This window comes from Elgaria multicarinata, chromosome 5 (genome assembly GCF_023053635.1).
Source record: "Elgaria multicarinata webbii isolate HBS135686 ecotype San Diego chromosome 5, rElgMul1.1.pri, whole genome shotgun sequence".
Classification (NCBI taxonomy): Eukaryota; Metazoa; Chordata; class Lepidosauria; order Squamata; family Anguidae; genus Elgaria; species Elgaria multicarinata.
Genome location: NC_086175.1, coordinates 118,991,765 through 119,019,286, shown reverse-complemented (window position 1 = coordinate 119,019,286; position 27,522 = coordinate 118,991,765). Strand labels below are relative to the sequence as shown.

Here is a 27,522-nt window from a genome sequence, read left to right as displayed (position 1 = left end):
GTTAGAAAATGCTACATTTATATTAAATGTTGCAAATACGTTTTAAGTGTGCCAATAAAACCTATCACAAAGAGGGACCATTGACATTGAGTGCATCATACAAAGTCACTTTCCTGCTTCATTATGTGCAACGTCTAGGATCGTAATTGATTTTAAGAATAATTACTAACATCTCTACCCCGGTTCAGCAGGACAGCTTTAAGCGCCAGCGATCGAAATATCCTCAATAGTTCATTTGGCATGTTAAGTACTCATGAGCTTAGGAGGTGATTATAGCAGATAAAAATTATCCTCCAAATACAAATGGTATTGGAGGCTGGTGGGGAATGGCTATATTAAACGTCTTCAGACAGTAGTCCTGCCCTTGTATCGTACAATCAGAACCAAAATACATTAGTGTTCAAACACTAAAACTTAATTACTCTAAAATAACTGCAGTTCTGGGAGTTTAAGTGGAATGTGGTTTTTCTCTTTAAATATTTATAAGTTTTAAACAAAAAAAGACTGTTTCAACCTCACAAATGCAGTATTTTGAGGCAGATGAAATGTCTATTTAGATTTCCCATCCAGGGAGATTGCCAGTAATAAATGTAGCGGGAGTGATTGCAATAGTTGTCAAGAAATCATATTTTGCAAACAAATCCTCAATGTACATACAGCTCAATATATTTTGAGAAGGCTTCTATGCCAGAATTCTCCAACATGGTGCCCTCCCGATCTGTTGGACTACAACTCCTAGCATCCCTTCGGCAGCTGTGATGGAGTTTATAGTCCAAAACATCTGAAGGGTATCAGATTGGGAAGGCAGCTCTATGATTTTTTAAAAAATGAAATACTACACCAAATTAATTCAGATTCAACACCAAGAAAAGCTAGTTGTATCAATTATGCACATACTTGGTATTTGCATAATTTTTGGTGCTTCTTAGTCATGGGAAGGACAGATTCCTTCTCCCTTGGAATCCGTCCATTCAGTAAGATCATCTGATGCCCTCTTCCATGTGTCCTTGCTTCTTCAGCAGCTTGACATATGGTGATCAGGGATAGGGCCTTTTTGGTGTTGGTGTCCTGACTTGGAAATAGATCCATTCAGAGCTGACAACTCAAGCCTTTTGAGCTCCAAGTTTAAAAATAGTTAAATAGTATAAGTCAGGTCAGTCATGCAAATATACCATCTGTCAGGTATGCTTTAGGGTGGATTCCTGCATTGAGCAGGGGGTTGGACTCGATGGCATTATATGCCCCTTCCAACTCTATTATTCTATGATTCTATGTCTAATGCAGTGTTTTAACTTTTTGTTCTTTCATTTGGTTCTAATAAACTTCCATGTGGTTCTAACAAACTATTAGTACTTATAATTAAATACACAGTAGGAACAGCATTGCTTGCTGCATAGAACACTGCAGACTTAAGAGAATCATACATTGTTTAGAGCAATAAATAATAGACCATAAATGTAATCCTGATCATAAAAAAATGGGTGTGCTAAAACTAGTTATTCTTTATTTGAACAAAGGGGCAAAGAGAAGTCTCATACTTGCAATTGTTTCATTAAAACTAAAACTCCTCTCTAAAAACTATAAAGTCTACTTATATATTTTATTTTCTAAAACATTCTTTGCATTTCATAAAATTAACTTGCCTAGAGAGCAATCTCACAGGACCTCAAGAAAGGATGCCAGGCAACATTTCATGTTTCTGCACACTTACTAGAATAACTTAAGGCCAGAAAAGTGTGCAAGTGCAATACTTTTGCTACTGGCACACACATGTGCATTGCCTCTTGCACTTTTACTAAAGCATTGCTCTAGCCATCAGGGCTATCTGAGCAAATGTATTTATAACCACCCATTCTGTTCTACTTTTACGATCAAATAGTAAAAGAACCCAAGTTGAGAACCCAAGTTTAAATTCTAGCTGTTATAAAAATCTGACATTTTGTATTCAGTTTTCTAAAGTGATTTTAATTTTTTAAATTGTATTTTCCAGATTTTGAGCAAAACAATGGCTGCATTCAAATGATTGTATCTTGGCTTAGTAAGTTATAAACAAGCCTTCTGCCTGTGCATGCAGCCCTTCACTCCTTCCTAAGCCAGAAAGTCTCCAATTATCCATAGTTTCCCATTTCATCCAAACTGGGAAACAATGGTTACCAACTTCAGAACAAGCGAGGATGTTAAACCATCTTCAAATCATAGTTTAATATCCTGGCTTGTTCCAAAGCTGGTAGCCATTGTTTCCTTGCCTGGATGAAGTTGGCAACTATGGATAATTAGATTATCAAACTACTCTTGGACTTCAGAAGAACTAGTGTATATATGATGAATTTTGCTGACTTGTAAGTAGCAGTTGATCCTAGCTAGTACACAGACAGTAATCCAGACACAGGAAACTGTAGTTTCAGGGAAACCATTATTGGAGCCTCTACGTTTATGTGGATGGGAGGGAATCAGGATTTTTTGGGACCAGGATTGTCAAATCTGAACAGATACATACATCCTATGCATGTATAGACAGCAGAAAACTGACTATTTTAGGGTTGTAGCCTTAGTTACAATGGCTTACCTGGGTTGAGGTTTTATATATACATCTATATTTATATATCTTATGTTCCATTCTAGGAATGCCTATTTAATAGAGCCAATGTGATTACCTTGAAGTATGGATAAGTCCATTTATGGCTTGTGGGTAAGAATGACTGATGTATCTCACATGACGAAAAATGCAAGTACTGAAATAATCTGTCTTCTTATGTATGTATTTCAGATCCAGAATGCTAACGATGTTTTAATAGCACCACTGGAGAAATTTCGTAAAGAACAAATTGGTGCAGCAAAAGTAAGTTGTTTATCTATATTATTAGCTATAGTATATCACTAGTTCACTGCTCCATCTGCTTAATCCATCCCGCAGCCCAAACTGTGCTGCTGGCTGAAGCTTTGCAGACTCCTCAGTTGGGCTAATTCCTTTGGGCATGCAAGAGGTTATGCACCTGACCCTCCTCTTACACGGCTCAAAGCCTTGTAATGCAGTTGTAATGACTGGCAACTCATAACCCATCATGCGCAACTAGGAGTCCATTTCAAATTTTGGTAAAGGGAAAGGAGATTGACATCCTTAAATGGCACCCCTATGTCAGTTGATCATTGACACATTGTGTACTAAACACATTATGTATCTGATGGGTAAACAGTGCATCCTATGCATACTACTTAAGATTTAATTTAGTTCTGGTAATGGCTGAATTTGAAATGCCTCTTACGAGAAGAAGCCCTGGCTGTGCTCCTTCCTCCTCTGGCATAGTTTAAGGTTCAGTTTTAGATTAAATTTAGTGTGTTGTCAGAACTCCAGACTGTGGTTAATCTTAACAATGGTTAGGTGAAAGGAGCAAGAGTCATAAACTGTGGTTTGAAGTTTGGCTCCTTTCACCAAGCCATATTTAAAATTAGCCACAATTTCTCCATGTTCAGATGTCAGGACAGCCTGGCCTCTGTATTAATCTAATACATAAGCAAAAGTTTCTGAACTCCTCCTTACAACCGCACTACAGAAGGAGAGAAGAGCATGCAACCCCAATGTTCACTGCGGCTTATTCTTGTCATCCAAGATTTAGCATTGCATCTGAGTGAGGTCAATGGGTATATGCTACACAGAACAGTATTGGGCATGGAATGCAAGAACCCATTAGAAACCATAGAACCATAGAATAGCAGAGTTGGAAGGGGCCTACTAGGCCATCGAGTCCAACCCCCTGCTCAATGCAGGAATCCACCCTAAAGCATCCCTGACAGATGAAGACACCTTGAGTCTTTTTTAGAGAAAGGTATTGAATAAATGTAATAAATGAAGTGGAAAGTAATGGACAGGATACCCCAGCCTTCCCCAACCTGCAGCCTTCCAGAAATTTTTGACTTCACCTCCCATCAGCCTCAGCCAGCATGGCCAAGGGTCAGAAATGCTGGGAGTTGTAGTGCAAAACATCTGGAGGGCACCAGGTTGGGAAAGGCTGAGATAGATCCAGCAAGGCAGAGCTAAGATTTGTAATATAGTGGCATTAAACCAAACGTGCTTAAACTCTAGCCGAGGTTCAGTTTCCTAAAGAGTTGATTGACAACGCTTTACTGTGATGTTATTTGCATGCAGAAATGGTTGAGAATGGTCTATGAAAAGACTGAGAGAATTGGCTGGGAGGAGCTGACCACATGCCCTGAGCAAATTCCAACTCTGAACTTGTGGTCAGTCCGCTGGGGGAAGAGGCTGTTTTCATGCCCTTCTGCTCATATGTTTATTTGTTCAGGTTCATGCTTCCCTCACCACACCTACATGCTGCTATGTCTTGGACATGGTTTTCAGCCGACCTACAAATTAAGCATCTGAACTCTGGGACAACAAGACTTCTAATTTACTTTCACAGCGATATACACCCTTACGATTTTCTTTTACCCCCGTTGCATTGGGACAATCTCTGTTCTTATAGCATAAGAATATAAGAACGTAAGAACGGCCCTGCTGGATCAGACCAAGGGTCCATCTAGTCCAGCACTCCGTTCACACAGTGGCCAACCAGCCATCGGCCAAGGATGAACAAGCAGGACATGGTGCAACAGCACCCTCCCGCCCATGTTCCCCACCAACTGCTGCACACAGGCTTATTGCCTCGAATACTGGAGATAGCACACAACCATCTTGTATATAATTGGATTACTCTAGTTGTGTTGAAAGGGGAAGTTTGTGCATCTCTCCCTCCAGCTAGTGTCTTCACACTTTTTCCTTACGCAACATAAAAATGCATGTTTCTCGTGCATTTGGGCTAAGAGTGTAAAAGATGTGCAAAGTGGCTATGAATTAACCAGATTAATATGAATGAATGAGCCATTTGGGTAGAAGCACATGTAGGCACTGAAGGATTGTTTAGAATGTTGTTTGATGTTGAAGTGTATGTGGGAAGTCAGCAATTTGACTTGGCGAATTGTTATGATGTGGTTTCAGATATGTGGGAGGAAACTTCCCGAGTCATAAACTTTTGGAGCGATACAAACAACTTGTATTCTCAAGATATTCATAGCCCCAGGGCTCTCTAGCTTTTCATTCTTGGAATCCACAAGCCTAAATATGTAAACCGCCCAGAGAGCTTTGGCTATGGGGGCGGTATATAAATTTAATAAATAAATAAATATTTAATAGATATTCTATAATTGCTTTGCCATCTAAAGGGAAAGATGCTTTAAAACTTAGAAATATGGACTTAACTTAGAAATATGGACTTTAATAATTTAATACACATATATGTTCGGTTTAAATGTCAAGCTAGTAAAATTAAACTATTTCTGACATTAAAAAGTGTTAAGATAAAGATAGTGAAAAGTGTTTTAGGGTGCAATCCTATTCTCCCAGCGTGCCCCTGCCAAACCAGCTAGGAGTTGGAGGCCTTTTCTCTGTCTAAACATGCATAGGATTACACCTTTATTTCATTTCACTTTAACTAAGAAGAATGTCAGTCTTAGAGAATAAGCATTACTTCTACTTTTGTTACATAACTGTCTTCTGAAAAGGAAATGTCAAGGAGCGAAGTGCAAGTGGTTTTAGAATATTACAAGAATATACAACAATGAAACCCACCCTATTGAATTGTTTATTCATATCTATATCTATATACGACATAAAATAAATATGAAACTATCCAGATTTGTTTGTCTTAAGACTTTACTGAGTTAATACGAAGACTCACAAGGAGGAAGGTTAAAACACAAAGCAAACAGATTTACAGAAAAAAATTTTTTTACCAATTTATTTCCAGAATATATTATTCATTTTTATTACCCTGTTTCCCCGAAAATAAGACAGTGTCTTATATTAATTTTTGCTCCCAAAGATGCGCTAGGTCTTATTTTCAGGGGATGAAGAAGAATACGGTACACATTTATTGTTGAACAAAAAAAAAGGTCTTATTTTCGGGGGGATGCCTTATATTACAGTGAGAGGCAAAACTGAAAGTAGGTCTTATTTTCGGGGGATGTCTTACTTTAGGGGAAACAAGGTATATTTGTATCCTGCCTTTTCCCCCAATACTGGGACTTAGATAAACTTAACAGCCCAAACGCTATGACAAAACCTTAGCAACCCCAAACCTAAGGTAAAGGCTAACTGCAGGCTTTAGAGCTTCCATAGCTAGTAAAAGCTTCAGCTTCAGATGATTTAACTTAACTCTCCCTAGCTATAGGCTCAGCTTCTATGCTGTTATGAAATCTTTCATTTATATCAATTCCTTAGAAAAATTTAAAGCTGTCAGCATGCAAGGCCTGGGGGGAAATGATGCTGTGTGCTGTTGATGGGAAGGGTTTTGGCAGAGAAGAGGTTAGGCAGTGAAACCAAAGTATTTTGTTCAGCAGACAATGGGCTGGTCCAGACTAGAGATGTGAAATCCTGTGGGATGGAAATGAGGTGGGGTAACCCTGGAAAATGTTATTGGGGGAAAGTCCCTTGGAAAAATCCAGCTATGTTTTGTTTGTTTTTCCATTTTGTTCAAAAACTAAAAAGAAAGAGAAGAGTTCCACTCAATACTGTGTAAAGATAGGGGTCACTAACCAGAACAGAAGAATCAAAAGGTGCCAATGATACATGAAATAACTATTATGGCAAGTAACAAATATTTATTACACAATGAACAAATGGTCCTGGTGAGAATCTGTTGTTTCTATTATGTGAACCAGCCTGCATGCTCCCCTTTCCTTTCCTGTGGCTATGAAGAGGAGATAGTTTAATTCCATGTTCCATGAAGCTGGGAGACTCTGTTTAGTTTCAAGTGGCGTTGCATAGAACAAGCCAGGACCAAACCCTGGTTTCCATTCTTGGGTTGTTTTGAATAAACAGTTTAAACAAACCACAGTTCCCCAAAGTGAGATGTAATGAGAAACTGTTTTTAGTATGACCCTGTGCTTAGTTTAAACGTGGAGGCTTCTGATCTCTTTGCAGCTTTGGAAGAGCAGGAAAGGGAGGAGCATGTGAGCATGAGGCTCATTCATGTAGTAGGAAACCAGGGTTTCACATTAGATCTGCAAACACACCTTCTTGAAATTCTGATATTCTGCTTCGGCATGAAAAGATCCTTGGCCATGTCAGAGTGAGGGCTGCCACACCAGTGGATACGTTAGCCAAACCTGCTTGATTGTAGCACATTGTATTCAGGCAGTTGTCCTTCATCAGGTCAATCATAGAATCATAGAATAGCAGAGTTGGAAGGGGCCTACAAGGCCATCGAGTCCAACCCCCTGCTCAATGCAGGAATCCACCCTAAAGCATCCCTGGCAGATGTTTTACTGTTTTACTCTGTACAGCACCATGTACATTGATGGTGCTAAATAAATAAATAAATAAATAAATAAATAAATAATAATAATAATAATAATAATAATGGTTGTCCAGCTGCCTCTTGAAGGCCTCTAGTGTGGGAGAGCCCACAACCTCCCTAGGTAACTGATTCCATTGTCGTACTGCTCTAACAGTCAGGAAGTTTTTCCTGATGTCCAGCTGGAATCTGGCTTCCTTTAACTCGAGCCCGTTATTCCGTGTCCTGCACTCTGGGAGGATCGAGAAGAGATCCTGGCCCTCCTCTGTGTGACAACCTTTTAAGTATTTGAAGAGTGCTATCATGTCTCCCCTCAATCTTCTCTTCTCCAGGCTAAACATGCCCAGTTCTTTCAGTCTCTCTTCATAGGGCTTTGTTTCCAGACCCCTGATCAATCAAAACAAGGACATCTCCCTGATCTTTTTTGATCCTGATGGGTTCCATTTGTTCTGTCTATCTGAAATTTTGCAGATCTGATCTTTTAAAGTGTTAGTAGAATTCCTAAAAAATGTCATGCAAATAGGAGTTACAACTTGGAAAAGCATAGTTGGGTCTCCTATTGAAAGCAATTCCAATCATATAGAATGTTCACCTTAGGGGAAAAAAAAAAGCTCCAAAATATGTGCTTTTTAAAAAAGTAGCCTTTCCCCCTATTCGTCTGAAATTTGGCAGATCTGGTGGCTGGGACTGGTTCAGCAAGGTTATAGCATCAGAAGTTTGGTCTACAACTTCAATCAGCCCTAGTCAGCATAGCCATCGGTGAGGGGAGTTGTAGGCCAAAACATTTGGAAGGCCACAGGTTACTCAACCCTGGTCTAATTCTTCCAAATTGTAATCCTGAGAGAAGGGCCCATGTATTTTTATTTAAGTATAGTGCCTAATATCATAGGTGACCTAGAAATTATCACACCTTTTGTAATCCTCTTCTGCTGTCACCTAAGCTCAATAATAAAAGGCACTATGCATGATAATGTTCACCTGCCGTGTGTGTTTTCACCTTCTTCTAAATAGCAGCCTTCAACCTGGTGCCCTACAGATGTTTTGGACTTCAACTCCCATAATTCTCAGCCAGCAGGGCCGTAGGAATGCTGAGAGTTGTAGTCAAAAATGTTTGAAAGGCACATGATTGGGGAAGGCTAACGGGATGAGTCCTTGCAAATATAATTGAGTTTCTTTCCCTCTTTTCCTCCAGCTCCCAAAGGTCACCCGAGCCTGGCTATACATTGGTCTGCTTGGTAGTTTATTCTATCTGAGTCAAGCGGTGTTGAGAGAGGGGGAGAGTGACCTCTATCATTTATAGCACAAATCATAGGAAAAGTGGAATGAGCTAAGTGGGAAAGGATTTCAAGCACGAAAGCACTTGCCTTATTTGGTCAATGCGGTTTGCTGGTCCCCAGCTGGTAATGTTGTTGAGATCACGGATTACCGTCCTGTCTGCTTTTAGGCTAAGCTTTCGCGAGGTTCATTCTTATCCATTCTGTATAGTATTTCGCAGTATTTGTCCATGTGCTCATTGGCCCTCTTTATTACAGTCTGTGTCAGATCAAAGAAGACGAGGGGGCAAACCAAGATGTTTTTAAAGACGTTAAAGAAGGCTTCTTCTCTCTTCCCTCCCCTCTTCCGCACAACTCTACATTCCATCTGTCTTGCTATTGCTTTTGGCACAGCAAGAGACAGATCTGTTTGTTTCTCTGTTGATTTGGCGCTGTACCTATAATAAGAATAACAATACTTAGCATTTATATAGCACTTCACTGTGTTCAAAGCACTCAGTATAAATTATCTTGTTGTAATCCTTCCAACAGTCCTGTAAGATTAATTGGTACTGTAGTCTTGTAAACAAGCCTGCAAAAGTTACCAGCCTGCAAAAATAAATTTTACTAGTCTGATGAGGCTAGTAGCCTGTGTTTCCATGCTAGCCACAGCCAGCATAGAAACAAGACAACTGGCTTCTTACCAGGCTAATATTTTTAAAGAAACCCTCAACCACGTTGGCTAACAGAGGAAGGCGGAGTGAATCATAGAACTGGAGTCTTGAAGACCATCAAGTCGTTTTGTCCCCATTCCCCCCCCCCTCCCAGACACCTCCCTTGGTGCCTGCCCCTCCTGACGTTTATTTTTTAAGATTTTCCTTTATTACAAAAAATTAATTGGCTTGGCAGGTATGCTGCAAAATAAAGTGTTGCTCAAACATCATAATAACATAAGGAAATAATCAGTTTGCCTTCTGGGAAGTTGTATATTTTGTGAGAAGCTGCACCCACCATGGCATCCATTTTATGAATGGGCACACCACCACCACCACCAGGGGAATCACTTTGTGAGGGTGCCCATGACACATTCTCAAATTTCCAAATGTGCCCACTACCCACCCACCCCAAAATTGGAGACTCCTGATCTATTCCAACACCATCCTTCATGCAAGAAATCCAGAGTTGGAGGGATCTGTCCTTTTCCGCCAGCCTGCTCACTTAACTACATGTTAAGAAGAGACTTTAGCACATTGTTTTGTGTAGTAAATAACTTGATACCACAGCAGTCAACGGAAGTCAGTGTGTATGTGGGGTATAGGGGAGGTGTACCAGCTGAATGAAAGGGAACAATGAAGATAATATTTAGTAATTTGGCATTTTACATTTAAACCTCCTCACTTTGCATTTTAAAAAGTTCTCCCTATTTAAGGCTGTTCAGCAAAATATTCGCACATGAAATAGGCCTCAGAGGGATTTACATCTCAAATAGTTATATGTGAATTGGCCATAAGGATATCCCATTCCCGGCCTGTATGCATGTGCATGTGCTGCTTGTCAGCTGGGTGAAGCTGATATCCAAGGATTGCTCCTTTATGCCATAGGTGCAGCTGGAATGTTCTGTGTATTCAGTATCCTTGCAGGGGGGAAGATTATCCTAGGCTTCATCAAGGTCATAGTGTTATGGTTGCACAAGGGGTGGAAGAGTATAGCTTTCCCATATAACATTAGTTGAATATGACAGTTTCTGAGTTGCTGTGCTCTCGTCTGAGGCTTCTACCATATTTCTTCGATTGTAAGACACCATCGATTGTAAGACGCACACTAATTTCAGTACCAGCAACAGAAAAACACACACATAAAACACACCCACAATTCTAAGACGCACCCCATTTTTAGAGATGTTTATATGGGGGGAAAAGTGTATCTTAGAATCGAAGAAATAGGGTACTTTTTCCTGTGTTTGCACTGGGGAACCAGCCTGTACTAATCCTGGCCCAGTGCTTGTGGTGGATCATTTGGGCTTCCACTAAAGTTTTCAGGGCACTACATCTAGAATCATAGAATAGTAGAGTTGGAAGGGGCCTATAAGATCATTGAGTCCAACCCCCCACATAGTGAAGGAATCCACCCTAAAGCATACCTGACAGATGGTTGTCCAGCTGCCTCTTGAATGCCTCTAGTGTGGGAGAGCCCAAAACTTCCCTAGGTAACTGGTTCCATTGTCGTACTGCTCTAACAGTCAGGAAGTTTTTCCTGATGTCCAGCCGGAATCTGGCTTCCTGTAACTTGTGCCCATTATTCTGTGTCCTGCACTCTAGGAGGATCAAGAAGAGATCCTGGCCCTCCTCTGTGTGACAACCTTTCAAGTACTTTTGAAGAGTGCTATCATGACTCCCCTCAATCTTCTCTTCTCCAGGCTAAACATGCCCAGTTCTTTCAGTCTCTCTTCACAGGGCTTTGTTTCCAGACCCCTGATCATCTCTATTTCTCTACTACAGAGATAGGATGCAGTGGAGAAATGTATGTCGCCTTTGGAATGAATGTGCACACTTGCTGGTCATGGCCAAAAAGTGGATGTTGAGGGCAGTAGCCATAAAGGCTAGAATCTACTAGTCATTGCTTAGCCTGCATTAGTGAAGGGCTGAATGGCCCTGATTAACCTTTGGCTTAATTCACCTCCTCCCCACCCCCTGGTAAACAGGAAAACAGTTGTAAACATTTTTTATGCATGAGCCTGAGATTGTTTTCTCATAAAATGGCCCGGGCTCTCCAACTGTGAAAGGCTGTACTGCAATGGTACTTGATAGTTGCCTGGGAAAATTTGTTTTAGCAGATGCTGTATTTAATGGATGTTTGTTTCTCTATCCACTGCTAGCTCCTTTGAGTCTTAACAAAGATGAATATGAATCTGTAAATAAATGTTAAGCTCCGTCATTCTTTCCACTGTTTGAAACTTCAGCCACTTTTAACTAATGGTCAATTAAAAGAACAAGTAAAATGATCAAGGGTTTGGAATACTTCGCTGTGATGAAAAGCTGAAACATTTGTGGCTTTTTAGTTTAGAAAAATGATGACTAAGGGGGGAAATGATAGTTTATAGAACCAACTATATATGGAGAATTGATCGAGATTTCTCCATCCCAGTAGTCAGGTCGCCCCATGAAATTGATTGGAAAGAGATTTGGGACTGACAAAAGACAGTATTTCACAGAGTACATAATTAAGAGGTGGAATTAAGCTGCTGCAGGAAGTGGAGATGGTTTTAAAACACACCATAGGAAGCTGCCATGTACTAAGTCAAGCTCAATGTTGTCTACATTGACTTGTAGCAGCTCTCCAAGGAGGGTTTTTTTTCTAGCTTTACCTGGAGATGCTCAGGATTCCTTCTGCATGCAAAGCATGTGCTCTACCACTGAGCTATGGCCTTTCCCAAATTCATGAAGTATAGATTTATCAACGGCTATTGAGAAGTCATAATGGAACTGCCAATTTGGAGACAACCTCTCTGTACTAGATAGTGGGCACAAACAACACATTTTCTTTGTGAATTTCCAGAAGTACCTGGAATTTCCGCTTCCCCGACCCCCGCTCTCATGTAGCTTCCGTGCTACTGTGATGAGTTTTGGTGAGGGGTGATGAAAGCCACCGCAGCCGTGGCCCTCCTGTATACAAGTTCGTTAATGCTGCACCCGGCGGTGCGAGCCACGACGCAGTCACATAGATGCCCCTTCCCAGCATCTACATGGGAAGGAGCGCAGTTGAGAGTTTCTCGCTGCTGCCCACTGCTGCGCCCGCCCACCCACTCACCCGAGCACTCACGAGGCGCCTGGGAACATCCATGTCCCCTCTGCTATGGTAAGTGGTATTTTTAATGGGAAAATGGGGCAGACGTGTTTTTGTTTTGTTTAGCTGTAAATGCAAAGGATCGCATTTACAGCTAATGGGGAGGGGACAAGGGGGGAGGAACGGTGTGCTCCCTCCCTGGAGGGATTTCCAACCCCCACCCTTTAAATTTTACTTATTTTTCCTTAACAATTCAAAGTGCTGGTACTGACATTCAAAGCCCTAAACGGTTTGGGGCCAGGTTATTTGAAGGAACGCCTCCTCCCATATGTGCTTGCCCAGACCTTAAGGTCATCCACAGGTGTCCTTCTCCATGAGCCCCTGCCAAAGGAAGTGAGGCAGGTGGCTACTAGGAGGAGGGCCTTCTCCGCTGTGGCACCCCAGCTGTGGAACGAGCTCCCCAGAGAGGTTCACCTGGCACCTACACCTTTTATTTTCTCAGTATTTTAACACTTAATTTTAACTTAAATTTAAATTTTGCTGTTCTAACTCTGTATTTTAATCTTATATCAATTTTTGCTGCATGGTTTTATCCTGATTGTGCTTTTATACTGTATTTTGTATTTGTGTTTTAAAACTGTTGGTTGTTTTATTATGGTTTTAATTTTTGTGAACTGCCCAGAGAGCTTCGGCTATTGGGCGGTATAAAATTGTAATAATAAATAAATAAATAAATACCTGTCTGGTTGCATGCTGTTGAAAATGGCACCCTAAACTAGATGAAGCTTTGGTCTTATCCAGCGAAGTAGTCCTTAGGATTAATTGTCCAAGGAACATACCCAATGATGTTTCATTAAAACACAGTGAATGGAGTTATGGAGCATCATCAGACAAGCGTTTTATAGCACACTCATTACTGGGCACTCATGGATTTTCACAGGTCCTATTCACAATGCTGTCCATCTTCCGTGCATCTCATTCTCCTTCTGATCATTTTCCCATCTCAAAAAAAGACCCAGGAAAATCAATTTTCCCCCCTGTAGTGAAACATGACGCCATTTCCTGCTGTGTGCAGGAAAAGCAGCACGATAAAAATGGCCACTTCAATGAGCCATGTGATTTTTGTTTACTTTATCTTTCTTCAGAGTCTGAAGAAAGAGGAAGCTGCTCGAGGGAAACGCAATTTCTCCCCCCATTTGAAGAAGCTCTAATAAGGATAACCAGGATCCACTAGATTAGTTGTTCATTTGTAAAATAGGATACTACTTCAAGTAACATGTTGAAATAAAAGTTTTTATTCCTCCTTTGATTTTCGTAAAAAATAAATTTCTTTAAGCTATTCTGCACAGGGATCATAATTTGGAAATGTTAGTGAGATTAATTATTTCAAGTTCTCTTCCCGATGGGGAAAAGCTATCTTTCAAGCTATTTGTCTTTAACATATGAGAGATGTGAAATGTAGAAAAGTAGAAAAATAGAAATATTTTTCAGTCCGACAGTATGTTTATCTCTGGCAGTAAATATTTTGCTGTTGTCGTGCTGAATATATTAGTGTATTTAAACAATGTTTCATATTCTGCAATTAAGCTGGCTGCTTATTTTTCATATCTTATGCTTCAGTCCTGTTCACACTTGCTCCTGTGTAAATCCCATTAAAGTTAATGGGATTTCAAATTGACACTCTTATTTTTTTCTCTTTTTAAAGCATTTATATACCGCTGAATATCATAGAATCTCTCTGCGGTTCACAACATTAAAATGCAATCTTAAAACACACTATTAAAACATACCATAAAAACGCAGCATAAAAACATTTCTAAAAACTTTGGAAGAGCAGTAAAATGGTGCAGTAAAATGGAGTGGCGTAGTTAATTTATTTAAGGCCCAGGGAAGGCCTGGGTGAACAAGTGTGTCTTTAAGAAGCGTTGGAATGATGCCACATTTTCTGCACGAGGGAGGGGTTTCCAAATGGTGGGTGCCACTACAGTCTGGGTAGTTCATGACGACATTCCATCCATTTCGGAATGACCAGCGATACCTCCTTTGGAAAGTTTAAACTCTATAGCTCAGCCTTTACATCTGGCTAACCCTGTTTGGTTTTGCACTATGCTCACATAGAGGCTGTGGGGAGGAAAACTGGGCAGGATTCCTTGCCACCACCATCACCCAGCTCCAACATTAAACATTTGCTATTAGCATCCCTTCCCCACATAACCAAAGGTTATAGTGCCAGTCGCAACTCTGCATCACAACTCTGTCTGATTAGCTACCAGCTAAGTCTCTATCATGTCTAACCCTACTGCCCCTGTTTTTTGAAAAGATGTTTCAGGTAATCAATCAGAATCAGATTCAGAACTAGAAGATGTAGCACCAGACACCAGCCAGCCTGTACCAGTGGGGGAGGAAGTTCTCATGGGCTAAGAGTCAGCCCTTTCCAGAGCTTATCTCCTCAAGGCCAAATCCTACGCACTCAGTGGGAAGTGAGGTTTCTTCCGGAGGTGAGCGTCCCAACAAGATAGCTAATGCCAGGGTCTGCTGGAAGCTCAAAAGCACAGGGTGGAAGGAAGGTGTGAGAAAGTCGGTTCAATTACGCCAGAACCAGCCTCTGCACCAGGCTCTCTGAAGTTATGGGGGCGTTTGGGAAGTAGCTTCCTATTCTTCTTGAGCAGACAATTGTCTTACTTAGTTTGCATAGTTTTGCCTAGGGGGACATTTCCAAGAGCTTAGAGTCTCTTCAGGTAGAAGAGATGTTTGTTGCTTAATAAAAGCTTTGTGGATTACTTAGCAAGCCTCTTCATTTGCCTCCATCGAAAGCAGGAGTGTTCTGAGAAACACGACAGTCCCCAAAACTAGAGATCTGCTTGCTGCCTGCTCCTGCTGTAGAGCCACTGCCAGTGTAGGCAGGGATGAGTTGGATGGACCAATTATTTGGCAATGTAGCGGGCAACTTCCTATCTTCCTTTGGAAGAGCTGGAAAAGGAAAATATACTTGAAAAGGAGAGGAAAAAAGCAGCCTTTTGCAGGACCTAGACTCTGGATATGTTCTGGTTATTTTTGCAGTGGATGTACGGCATTCTTTTGATTCTGGATTAATAACATGGTCTTACTTGTTGGGGTGCAGGGTGGTGCGGGTATAAACACGTCACCCTGAATTGAAAGAGATAATAAGTCAAGGGACATTCCAAAAACAATATTCTACAAAGTGTGTTATGGTGTGGATAACACATCTGTTTACTCTTGTATATAATTAATTGGGTTAGCTCATTCTTAATTTGCCAGCAGCCACAGAAGCTTGCCAAAGGAGACAGTGGCATGTGTGGGGGAGTCATGCCCTCGATCAGTTCTTTCTTTCTTCTGACATTTGTATCTTTTGAAGGGGGAGGGTTGCGGCTGCTTATATTATTATTTTATTAGTAAACTGTAATTATCACAATGTATCATAGGGATTTTGGATAGAAGCCAATATATTTTTTCTTTGGAATCCCAAGGGCCAAACTAATCATTCTGTGTAACATGTACATTAGAGCCATGTCTGCTAGTTTTCTTTACCTCCGTATAAGTGTATGAGACTCCCATTTGAATCAGGACCATGGTGCTCTGGGACGGCGTGTTGTTCCCCCCACTCATCTCCCCCCACAAAATTCCATCAATCTCTCCCAGACTACAATGGAGTGTTCCCCCTTTTTAACACCATTAAAAGTGTGTGTGTGTGTGTGTGTGTGTGTGTGTGTGTGTGTGTGAAAAGTCACAGTCTGAATTGGATCTTACCTCTTCTTTCTCTTTTCTTCTCTTTAAGATTCCCTTTCATTTGCTAGAATCAAGGTATTAATTTCTTTGTTCTACCCCATCCTGAGACTGCCAAAAGACATTGCCATTTTTGTTTGACGCTTACAACTGCCTTTAAGTTTGGGTATGCAGAACACTTTTCATTCATGGGACTCAGCATGGACAGCCTCGATGTCCCATAGCTCCAAGAATTCCTGGTCTTTGATTGGCTCTTGGCCTGTTCCTAGCATTCTCCTACTGTGCTATCTAGCCCCGTTTTCAGGTGAATCCTACACAAGGGTGCAGCCTAATCACACTGCAAGCTCAATATTTCTACCCAGGACACTTGCAGACCTCCCCGTTCTGGATATGTGACCATGTAATCTATCCTCACTGGCCATAGTTCGGGAAGCTCTCAGTGCATTGATTGCATTTGTCTATGATACGTGTACTATACTGTAGCAGCTACAGTTTACAAATACCAGTGGTTGCATCAGTTGTGTGTGTAGAAGAGGGCAGTTTAGCAGCACTGCAGACCCTTAGGGAGCACAGGAAAGGCCTTGGGGGGCAACATGTGGACCATAAGTTGCCCCACCCTGCTGTAGCCACTTAAAAGCATTCCAGTTGACATTTGAATCCCATAAGTGGCATTTAATCTTTGACAGGAATGTATTATAAGTTTGTTTGAATGTTTGTAGGGGGCTACTATCAGACCTTCTTGCCATAGGTATTAGAGGTTATAAATTGGAAGCCTATAGTTTATTATATAGCAATTTTTTATTTTTGTTTTTGTTTTAAAAAAACAATATGTTTGGTCCAAGGCCAAGTGGCTTCTTGGAGAATCTTCTCAGTAAGTACTGAGAAAAGCGTTTTGCATCCTAACTATGCAAATTTTCACGAAGTTCTTTGAGGAAAAATAATAATTACAGAATCTAAGACTTACTGCAGGAAAACAGTCTGGTTATATGGCCAAATCATAGAATCATAGAATAGCAGAGTTGGAAGGGGCCTACAAGGCCATCGAGTCCAACCCCCTGCTCAATGCAGGAATCCACCCTAAAGCATCCCTGACAGATGGTAGTCCAGCTGCCTCTTGAAGGCCTCTAGTGTGGGAGAGCCCACAACCTCCCTAGGTAACTGATTCCATTGTCGTACTGCTCTAACAGTCAGGAAGTTTTTCCTGATGTCCAGCTGGAATCTGGCTTCCTTTAACTTGAGCCCGTTATTCTGTGTCCTGCACTCTGGGAGGATCGAGAAGAGATCCTGGCCCTCCTCTGTGTGACAACCTTTTAAGTATTTGAAGAGTGCTATCATGTCTCCCCTCAATCTTCTTTTCTCCAGGCTAAACATGCCCAGCTCTTTCAGTCTCTCTTCATAGGGCTTTGTTTCCAGACCCCTGATCATCCTGGTTGCCCTCCTCTGAACACGCTCCAGCTTGTCTGCGTCCTTCTTGAATTGTGGAGCCCAGAACTGGACGCAATACTCTAGATGAGGCCTAACCAGGGCCGAATAGAGAGGAACCAGTACCTCACGTGATTTGGAAGCTATACTTCTATTAATGCAGCCCAAAATAGCATTGGCCTTTCTTGCAGCCATATCGCACTGTTGGCTCATATTCAGCTTGCAATCTACAACAATTCCAAGATCCTTCTCGTTTGCAGTCTTAAGAGCAGCTTGATAAAAACTTTAAGAAAATAATGGTAAGGTTAGCTTTCATCAATGAATAAGGAGGGTGGAAAGAATTTGATCTCACTTCTAAGAGAAAGTTCAGGAGATTATCTTTAAACCCAGATCTCGGGGGGGGGGGGCGGGAGAGGAACCTCCAGCAGCAAAGCAACAACAATCATCTTCCAGATTTTGTGACATTCCAGTAGGATGAAGCAATTTCTTCCTGAAGTAAGTGATGGCTATGCAATAAGACTGTCATTATAGCATTCTTGGTGAGGTTAATTAAAACAGGTTAATTATTAAGATTTTCTAACCCCTTTCTCTTCCTTTCACTGAAGATGTATATCCTCCCCACGCTGGTCAAGTAATGTTCAACTGTCGGTCACGTGTGAGGAGCTCACAACACAGTCCCTTTCAAAGCCAATGTTGACGCAGATCACAGAAAGACCAACTCTTAGTGTGGGAAGGAGTCATGTTGTAGGTTTCTCTTATGTGAGTTGAATACATGCAGTAGATGAGCTGTGTTGAATCTTAAGCCCATGGGCCAAACCAGCCCTTTGGGTTTCTTCAATTGGCTACACCCCCTTTCCCCAGACTGCCTTTTGTCGGCTCGTTTCCAGCTTTTGCACTTCTTTCCCCATTCTGAAAGGTTAAACCTGCCTCTCCTAAGACTTGCTAGCAGTAAAGAGCTTTAAGCTGAATTATACTGGTGTTTTTTGAGCACAGGAATGCAGCTCCCCAAAGCTTCTCTGAAATTGAATTAGAGGCTCGGATTGATTCAGCAAAGGTAATGGTAGTCAGGGACCAAAGTTCACCTGCTTTAATGCTGCTAGTCAGTTAGCTGTGAAAACAAGTGGCAAAAATCATTTCTCAAGACTAAACAAATGCAATCATTGATGAAATATTTCTCCTATAGTTTCCCAACTTTATTTTTTTTTTATGGTGGAGGCGATATAAATTGCTCTTGCGCACTGTTTTGGAAAGGGAGTTTAAGGGATTATTGGAGGAATGCTGGCATTGGCCCCAGTGACATTTATAATCTTTGATACTGACTATAAGCTAAAAGTCACTGTGTATCTTTTTAAGGTGGGAGCTCTTGGCATACTCGAAAACGGCTCTGGCTTTTCACGAAAAAAATATGTTGCTGTTGGAATTAATCTGGTTTTGCTTCTTGCCACCTTTCATTGGTGGATTTTACGGTATCTTAGGAGCCTGGAGGTGGCGTGGGGGGGGAGGCCCCCCCCCCACTGAAATAAAATTTGTTTTCACTGGCAGTTTTAGATTTGGGAGGCTGGTGTTTGGTTTTATAACATTCCTGGGAATATTTGTCCGAGTAATTTCTTTTTAAAAGCCAAAAATAAAATAAAAAACAAGGACGGCTCGCTGGCATTTATTAAGAGATTCCCAGCAGTTTGATGGCCTGAATAAAAAGGAAGATGTAAATTCAGTTGAAGTTGCTGAGTGATGGCTCAGTCACACACTGCAATTACTCTGTGTACGTCTCTATCTCATGCCATTGCGAAGAGAAATGTTGGCATGTGGTAAACAGTGAAGAGAAAATTAAATAGCTGATTGTTGTGGCTGCTTTCCAGTAAATGCAATTCCCGGGCCAAAGAATACCCTGGTAACAGGAAGTCATGGTTGTTAACTTCTCTGTCAGAATAGATGGTTTCAAAACAGTTAACATTCTAAGGTGGGATGAACTATAACAGGCTCCCTTTTGTTTCTCTGTATGAGGGAGGGAGGAATTTTAATTGTCTGTACAAGTTTTGCATGTGGGCAGAAGTTTAGCAGGGTCTACATGAAATGTTGCAGAATTTAAATGGCCGATTTATCACAGTCACAACAAATTAAATGCTTAACTGTTTGGTATAGGAGTTCATTTTGCCTTGTGAGTCACACTGTGAGTTTCACTTAACTGTTAAGTGAGAGGATCATTCAGCAAGAATGTTTTCCCCTCAGGATTTCTGCTGTAATGCATATGGAGAGAGCCTGTAGGCTCATCTCTAAATTGTTAACTATAACATATTCTTACATGTAAATAATATCTGAGACCTGAAACTGCAAGCTTATATCAGTTTACCAGGGAGGAAACCCTACTGAACTCAATTTGCATGATCAAAACAAGCCACAGTAGCTTGTAGAAATCCCCTACAAGCGCCATGGGTTATTTGAGGCTTGTTTCCCCCTCAAACAAGCCATGTCACCAAGTATAGACTTCTATCTAGTTAGATGCTTGGAATATTTGGAACATGAGTGAAGAACTGTTTTATGGTGGGGAGGCAAATTGGCCCCCACTGAGTCTTCTGAAGGTTAGATGACATCTTTGGGCATGGGATGCGGGCAGTGGTAGACTAGGCTGGTGCTGGGAAGAACAGCTGCTGCTCCCAGCACCAGCTGAGTCCCTGTTGTCCCCACGCCCTGTTCTCTGGAGGAATTCAAGGAGATCTAGATTCCCCATGAACTAGATTGTGCCCACAGGCCGGAGGTTCTGCATCCCTGATGTAGAAGATGGCTGGGCTGGGAAGAATATGTCATTCTTGCAAAGAAAAATGTATCTAGACTGGTTAAGGTTTTGTTAACTTTATCTATGTGTTAGCTTTTCCATTATCACTTTTAACCCATGTGCGGGGCGGGCTGTGCACATTTCCAATGTTTGGGAATGTCCATATGAGATATAAGCTAGAGGGAAGTGATCAAATGATTATGTGTAGAGCTCTTGATGAACATTAGAGAAGATATTGAGTAAGGCTAGGTCAGGATAAGGTAGGTAGTCTTCCTGAGCTAGAGGAGGCCAACTAGTAGTTCATGGTCTACTGCTTTTTGTTTTGTTTTTCAGAATCCCTGTAGTCCACTGATAGATGTAAAATTTAAAGAGCTGTGGGGTAAGCTCAGGATTTCTTAACAGTTAAGGCATAACTAACTTGTCTCTAATTGATGCTTTCCTTGTTACTTAAGAAATCCCTTGCAGGATCATTCCAAAGTCCACCTATACCAACATATTTATTTATTTATTGCAATAATCTCAGGAATCAGCAGCTTGTTGGTTGGTCCATCAGAAACTGGCCAGTGATCACCTTCTGCCCACCTCTGTTTTTATATGTAGCAGGGATGCAGAACCTTTTCAGCCCTGATGGCTGCATCTGATTTTGGATGGAGGTCAGGGCTGCACATGTAGGCATGTCCATACATGCAACTCATTCATATTTTCGAATGTACCTCTACTTAAATGCTCTACAAGTAGAAAGCTAGTCCAGCACAGACCTGGCTGGGATAGAGTTCTTCTCCTTGATATACCAGTTCTTGTTTTGGGCTTGCTTGTAGGGGGTATTTTTATTGGTTTGTTTTAATGTGGGATGAGGGAGAGCATTCAAGTATGTCCTTCCCCCCCACAACAATCTGTCCATGTTTTGCAGCACTTAGGAATATGAAAAAGCAACTTTATACAGAGTCAGGGCATTGGTCCATCTAGCACAGCACTGTATCTACTGAGATGGGAAACCTGTGGTCGTCCAGAGGTTGTTGGTCTGTAACTCCCATCATCTCTGAACATTGGACTTAGTGGTTTGTGCTGATAGGAGTTGGAGTGCAACAAGTTCTAGAAGGCCACAGATTCTCCCCCACCTGTGGTCTAGACTTATTGGAAATAGCCCTCCAGGGTTTCAGGTAGGAGTCTTTTCCAGACCTACCTTGAGACCTACCTTGGGATTCAACCGAGCATCTTCTGCAAACAAAACACGTTGTCTACAAGTGAACTGTGTCCCTTCCCTGTGTGTGCCTGACCTTAGAATTGGCTCGTAAAAATACTGGGCAGTAGATATTCATGCCACTCTGTGTAAAATCATCATCAGTAGTTGATTTCAGAAATGCTGAGATGATTTTACCAAGAAAAATGTCCAATTGCCGTAAAATCGTAATGTAGGTTCTTTCTTTAACAGCTGAAAAGGTGCTTTTCTTTTGTTCATAAGAAGTATTCTGTGAAACTTGAAATCAATGTCAAATTTAGTACATCCTGAACTTATAAAGAGGGAAACTGTGTGTTGTATTACAGGATGGTTTTTTTAAAACATTTAATATAGGAGTGTGTCGATGTTAACCTGTTCTTCCATTTAAATAATGCTTTTACTAAAGAGTACAGCTGAGAACTGTTCCCCCTTAACACAATTCCTATCCATTAGATTGTTATGAGGTGTTTTTCCCCTTTACCTCGTTTAAACTGATACAGCTGTGTAGTTCCTTCAAGTTCTGTAGTCCTCTATATGCTTCAACATACACAGCTGGAAGGGATACACGATTGTTGACTTCATCTGATGAGTACTTGGAGGGAGAGAATTTCAGGAAAGGGGACAAGATGACAAACTCCAGCAACGAAAGCTAGCCAGCTCTTTGAAACAACTTGTTCCTTCTTGCAAAGGGTGTGAGTTACATGTAGAAGAGTATAAGTGCTCATCCAGTGCCTTCTACCCATTCACACTGGGTGTTCTTTACCTGTCGTTACTGCCAGTCTCTAGCAAGGCACAAGCTCACTTAACCAGTCCCAAAATAGAACAGGTGGGCAGTTTTGTAGATTTTTCTCCGTTTTTTCCAGAAAGCTGCTCTGGGTACATAGGCAGGACTTAATGCCAAGAATGGGCATTAAGCAGTCAGCAGCCTGTGACACTCTGGGCCAAAACCACATGTCTAGATGAAGTCTGTGATGCCAACTGAGTCAGAGGCTTCAAGGGCTGACGTAAGCACTTTAGAAAAACATAATAGTTGCTTCAGCTCAGAGTTCTGGCATCTTCTTTAAACGTTGATTTCTTTTCTTCTTTTATTCCCCCCCCCTCGAAAACTAAAGGGTCTACTCTAAATGGATGTATAAACTCTCCATTTTTATAGGGTAACATAAGGGTATTGCTTTCTTGATATTCAAAGGACACAGATACAATAGGTTGGATTGATATGGATTTATTTTCTCGCTTTCTAAAAATTTGCAAGCAACATCAAGGGGGGGAGGATAGAGGTAGAGGCCTTCCATTTTTTTAAAAAAATACTGCTTAAATGTTTCCAGGCACCTTGGTTTTAAAGAAAACATTTTTGGCATTTTGGCTGTAAACAGAAAACTTATTGCTTTTTGGCTTTTTAGGAAGGATATCGAAGAACTACTATGCTAACATTTCATTTTATTTATTAATTGTATTTGACACTTTTCTCTAAAAGAAAAAGACACAAGTCCTCTTACTTCAAGGGTTCAAAACATACAAAGAACGTAGAGCAATTAACAATAACGAAGATCCAGTAAAATAACTAGATCAAGAAGCCCCACCATATGCTGTTAAATGTCTAGTAGTAGAGAAGAGTCTTACACAGATGCAGAAAAGATGACAACTTTGGTGTCATGCAGGCCTTGCTGGAGAGAGCATTCCATAATCGGGATGGGGGACACCACTGAGAAGGCCCTCTCTTTTGTTACCAACATATAATCTATCGATGGGCAAAGCTACAGGATTTCCGATGATGATAAAAATCTTCCATCAAATGAAAAAAAAAGAATATAAAGGACGGTTATTGACAGAGTGTGCTAAATTTCAGTAGTGGTGTCGCTTCTGAGGGGTGGCTTGGAAGTTCTGGGCAGCTGTCAAATTCATCAACATTCCTGGTACTTTTTTATTAGGGCATAATCCATACCAGCCCCTGTCACCTTTGTGGGCCAGAATATTTATGAAACTACCCAGCATATCTGGGCTACTGGAACAGGAAAGTCTGAAAGTATATGTGTGCACACACGAATAGATGACAAATGTTAAAATGAAAGGGTCAGAATTGGTAGTTTCCCAGGACATCTTTTGCTAACTACTGCATACATACAGCACATCATGGTGAGCTAATTAGAACTTATTTAGGAAGCATATCATGCTGGACTAGTTTTGCCAGTTTACAGGTACATGGCCAGCCGTCAATGGCTTGCAGTTAGAGCCAAACTACACATTACAGTAATTGTGTAGTGTGTAGCTGAGAGGTTGTGTTTTATTTTATTCTACTACAATTGTATGTGATCCCATATTGGATCAAGACCAGAGCCTTCTGGGAGGGGAGAATTAAGCCTTCCCCCACCCCCAAATACCACCCCTATGTGTGTGTGTGGGGGGGGGGGTGTAAAGTAAAAAAAAAAAGTCTCAATTAGAGTGGAATTTCAGAGGGAAATGGTGGCAAGTTTTAACCTTCACCTCAGAGCATGCTGACCCTGAGCCGAATCAAGACCTTACACAGTTACAGTAGAGTAAAGCAATTTAGCAATTAGCCTAATGTGTAGGTTGGCCTTTAGATGTGTGAACAGACTTCAATGGAAAGCATTACGTTTGAGGTGATGAGAAAGTTCCATGTAGCATTTGAACTGCAATTCCTCGTTCATATGTCCAAGTCCACTGCTTGAGGTGATACTCAAAATGGTGAACATGCATGTGTGAGTGGGCTCTTGGTTCTCCTTTCCCACTTAGGCTTTTATTCCTATAGCCGACAGGCAGGAAGCCTTTTCTTCCATTCGCTCAGCATCTCTGTCACTGTGGCTGTTTCCAGTTCTTTACTTCAGAATGTCTTCTTTTGCAGGAAGGAAAGAAGAAGTTTGACAAAGAAAGTGAGAAGTATTACTCCATCCTAGAGAAGCACTTAAATTTATCAGCAAAGAAGAAGGAATCACACCTGCAAGACGTAAGCTTTTATTATTGGGGCTTGTGTTTTTACATGTAAAGGAGAAAAAGAAAGGGTCTAATTTATGTAGAACTTATATACAGGCTCCTCTTCTGTGACTTAAAGTATTTATTTTATTTATTATTTAAATTTATATCCTGCTTTCCACAAGGTTTCAAAGACAAAAGACATAAAAAGGTTTCCAAGACAAAGACATAAATACAAAGACATGAAAACAACAATAAATACAATACAATGCAAATTAATCAGGTATAAATCTGCATACTCCACTGGACCTGTTCCGATAACACGCTAAGGCCATGGTTAGGCCGTTGACCCTTTTGCAGCAAATGGTTAGTGAGCATGTTTAAACCGTGGTTATATAGCCACCATGAGTAGGAATGGGTCACATGACATGCTAAGCCATCATGTTTAGCTCAAAATGATTAACCACTTTGGCTTAGCGTGTCGTCAAAACAGTGTCACTGTATGCGACAAACTATGGCTGGCTTGGTCTTAAATGAGTTTTAATAAGATGTCAGAACTGCAGGGGTGGGGTGTTAATGTTAATTGGTAAAGGATTCCAGAGGGTGGGCGCTGCAACACTATGGCCTGGTTTGCATGATTGCAGGGTGGTTAACAAGCCATGGTGGCATATTAACTAGCGGGCGTGTGCCGGATGTGTGCTAGCTGATTTGCGTAATTACTCTCTCCGGGCACAGCTTACATATCATCTGAACCCAGCAAGGGGGGATTGTAGGGTTTTTTTAACTACCCCAACAAGCCACCCTCATCGGTATCAGATGACCTGAAAAGCCACCATGGCCAAGGCTTGGATCCACAACTTGGTACCCACAGGTGCAGCAATCCACTGTGTCTAATAAACTATGGTGGGCTACGATGATTGTGTGAACCTGGTCAATGTGTTTTACTGCAGGTGCTCCTGCAGTATTTTAAGATAAATATTCCAAGTTAAAATAAACCTGTTATTGAGGGAGTGTTACTCCCTGTTACTTATGTTGTTTCATATTTTAAATGCAAGCCTAATTTTATTTCTGTTTATTTTATTTTATTAAAACATTTTTATGATTTCTAACGTTATCCATAGAATCATAGAATAGCAGAGTTGGAAGGGGCCTACAAGGCCATCGAGTCCAACCCCCTGCTCAATGTAGGAATCCACCCTAAAGCATCCCTGACAGATGGTTGTCCAGCTGCCTCTTGAAGGCCTCTAGTGTGGGAGAGCCCACAACCTCACCAGGCAACTGATTCCATTGTCGTACTGCTCTAACAGTCAGGAAGTTTTTTCCTAATGTCCAGTTGGAATCTGGCTTCCTTTAACTTGAGCCCGTTATTCCGTGTCCTGCACTCTGGGAGGATTGAGAAGAGATCCTGGCCCTCCTCTGTGTGACAACCTTTTAAGTATTTGAAGAGTGATAGCATGTCTCCCCTCAATCTTCTCTTCTCCAGGCTAAACATGCCCAGTTCTTTCAGTCTCTCTTCATAGGGCTTTGTTTCCAGACCCCTGATCATCCTGGTTGCCCTCCTCTGAACACGCTCCAGCTTGTCTGCATCCTTCTTGAATTGTGGAGTCCAGAACTGGATGCAATACTCTAGATGAGGCCTAACCAGGGCCGAATAGAGAGGAACCAGTACCTCACGTGATTTGGAAGCTATACTTCTATTAATGCAGCCCAAAATAGCATTTGCCTTTCTTGCAGCCATATCACACTGTTGGCTCATATTCAGCTTGCAATCTACAACAAGATCCTTCTCGTTCGTAGTATTGCTGAGCCAAGTATCCCCCATCTTGTAACTGTGCATTTGGTTTCTATTTCCTAAATGTAGAACTTGGCATTTATCCCTATTAAATTTCATTCTGTTGTTCATCCCTCCCTTCCTAAACTGAACGTTGGCCATGTCTACACCAGCCGTTTATTACAGGATAATATCGAAGTCATCCCTACCGGGCCACATGACGCACAACTGATCTCACTGTGATCTCGGCTCCACCACTCAGTTATTCCAGGATTTTGCTGACTGGTTTTGTCACTCCCCCCACCCCTTTTGCTACAATCGCAAAGTCCACGGCTGGTGTGCCCCCATTTTGTGAGGTCATTGCTGTTCACTGTGAGTTCTGGGATCAGCAAACAGCCAATGACCTGTGAGGGACGTGTGCAGGGGTATCGACATGTTTCATCGCTGAGTGTCTTTTTTTTTTTTTAACACAAGCAGCATCGCACATTCGATGGACTCTCTATCCCCCCATGTGTAGCTGTGCATTTGCATACGTGCGCGTCTCTGAGGAGTTATAAAAAAACCCCATCCCCATAGCGGCATAATCTGCCTATCCCCGCCCACTTCTCCCAATCCACATGCAGAAGTGCCATCACGGGGCACACGTCCTCCTGCAACAGCACTCCTGAAAATGCGGGAAGCTTCGCTCATGTGTGCCCCGTGAGCACCAATCCCGGAAGCGGGAAAACTCACAACCACCCCTCCTTCCTTGCAATTAGGCCCTTCTTTCCAGTGTGAATATATAGTTACTTAAATTGAAAACCGCAGATAATTTGAGATGTTAAAATATATTTTAAAATGATATGTTTGTGGATTTCAAATATAAGCTTTAATTCTACTGGTGAATTACTTAATAGTTTTTTACTTAATGGTTTCTTCTGAATCATTAATTCTGCCCAGTTCAGTATCCTTTCTCTCTTTATATTTATTGTTGTTCCCTGCCTCAATCAAAATGGAGAGGCGGGTAAGAAATGAAATTATTATTATTATTATTTTTATTATTACTATTATTTCCAGAGCTTATACCAGGAGAACATAATAGTAAATAGTGTAGCAGACCACAGGTCCCTACATATGTGATTAAATTTAAACAACAGGGCAAGAGCAACACAAATTTATAAAAGAAAGGGAAGGGCAAGTACAGAATTCAGATAATGAAGAAAGGGAAGTCAACACATATAACAATGCTGCCAGAATAAACACATGCGTCCAGCATTTAATAAATACAGTTTCAACAAGCAATA

The 27,522-nt window shown here is 41.3% G+C and overlaps 1 protein-coding gene across 2 annotated transcripts in view; it reads left to right on the top strand.

Annotated features, from left to right (window-relative positions):
- Positions 1–27,522, top strand: part of ARHGAP42 (Rho GTPase activating protein 42) — a 188,251-nt gene that overhangs the window by 89,147 nt on the left and 71,582 nt on the right. For both annotated transcript variants that reach the window (XM_063127116.1, XM_063127115.1), the window contains exons 4-5: positions 2,768–2,839; positions 24,401–24,502. In XM_063127116.1, coding sequence (XP_062983186.1) covers positions 2,768–2,839; positions 24,401–24,502 — 174 coding nt within the window. The remainder of the gene's footprint in view (positions 1–2,767; positions 2,840–24,400; positions 24,503–27,522) is intronic.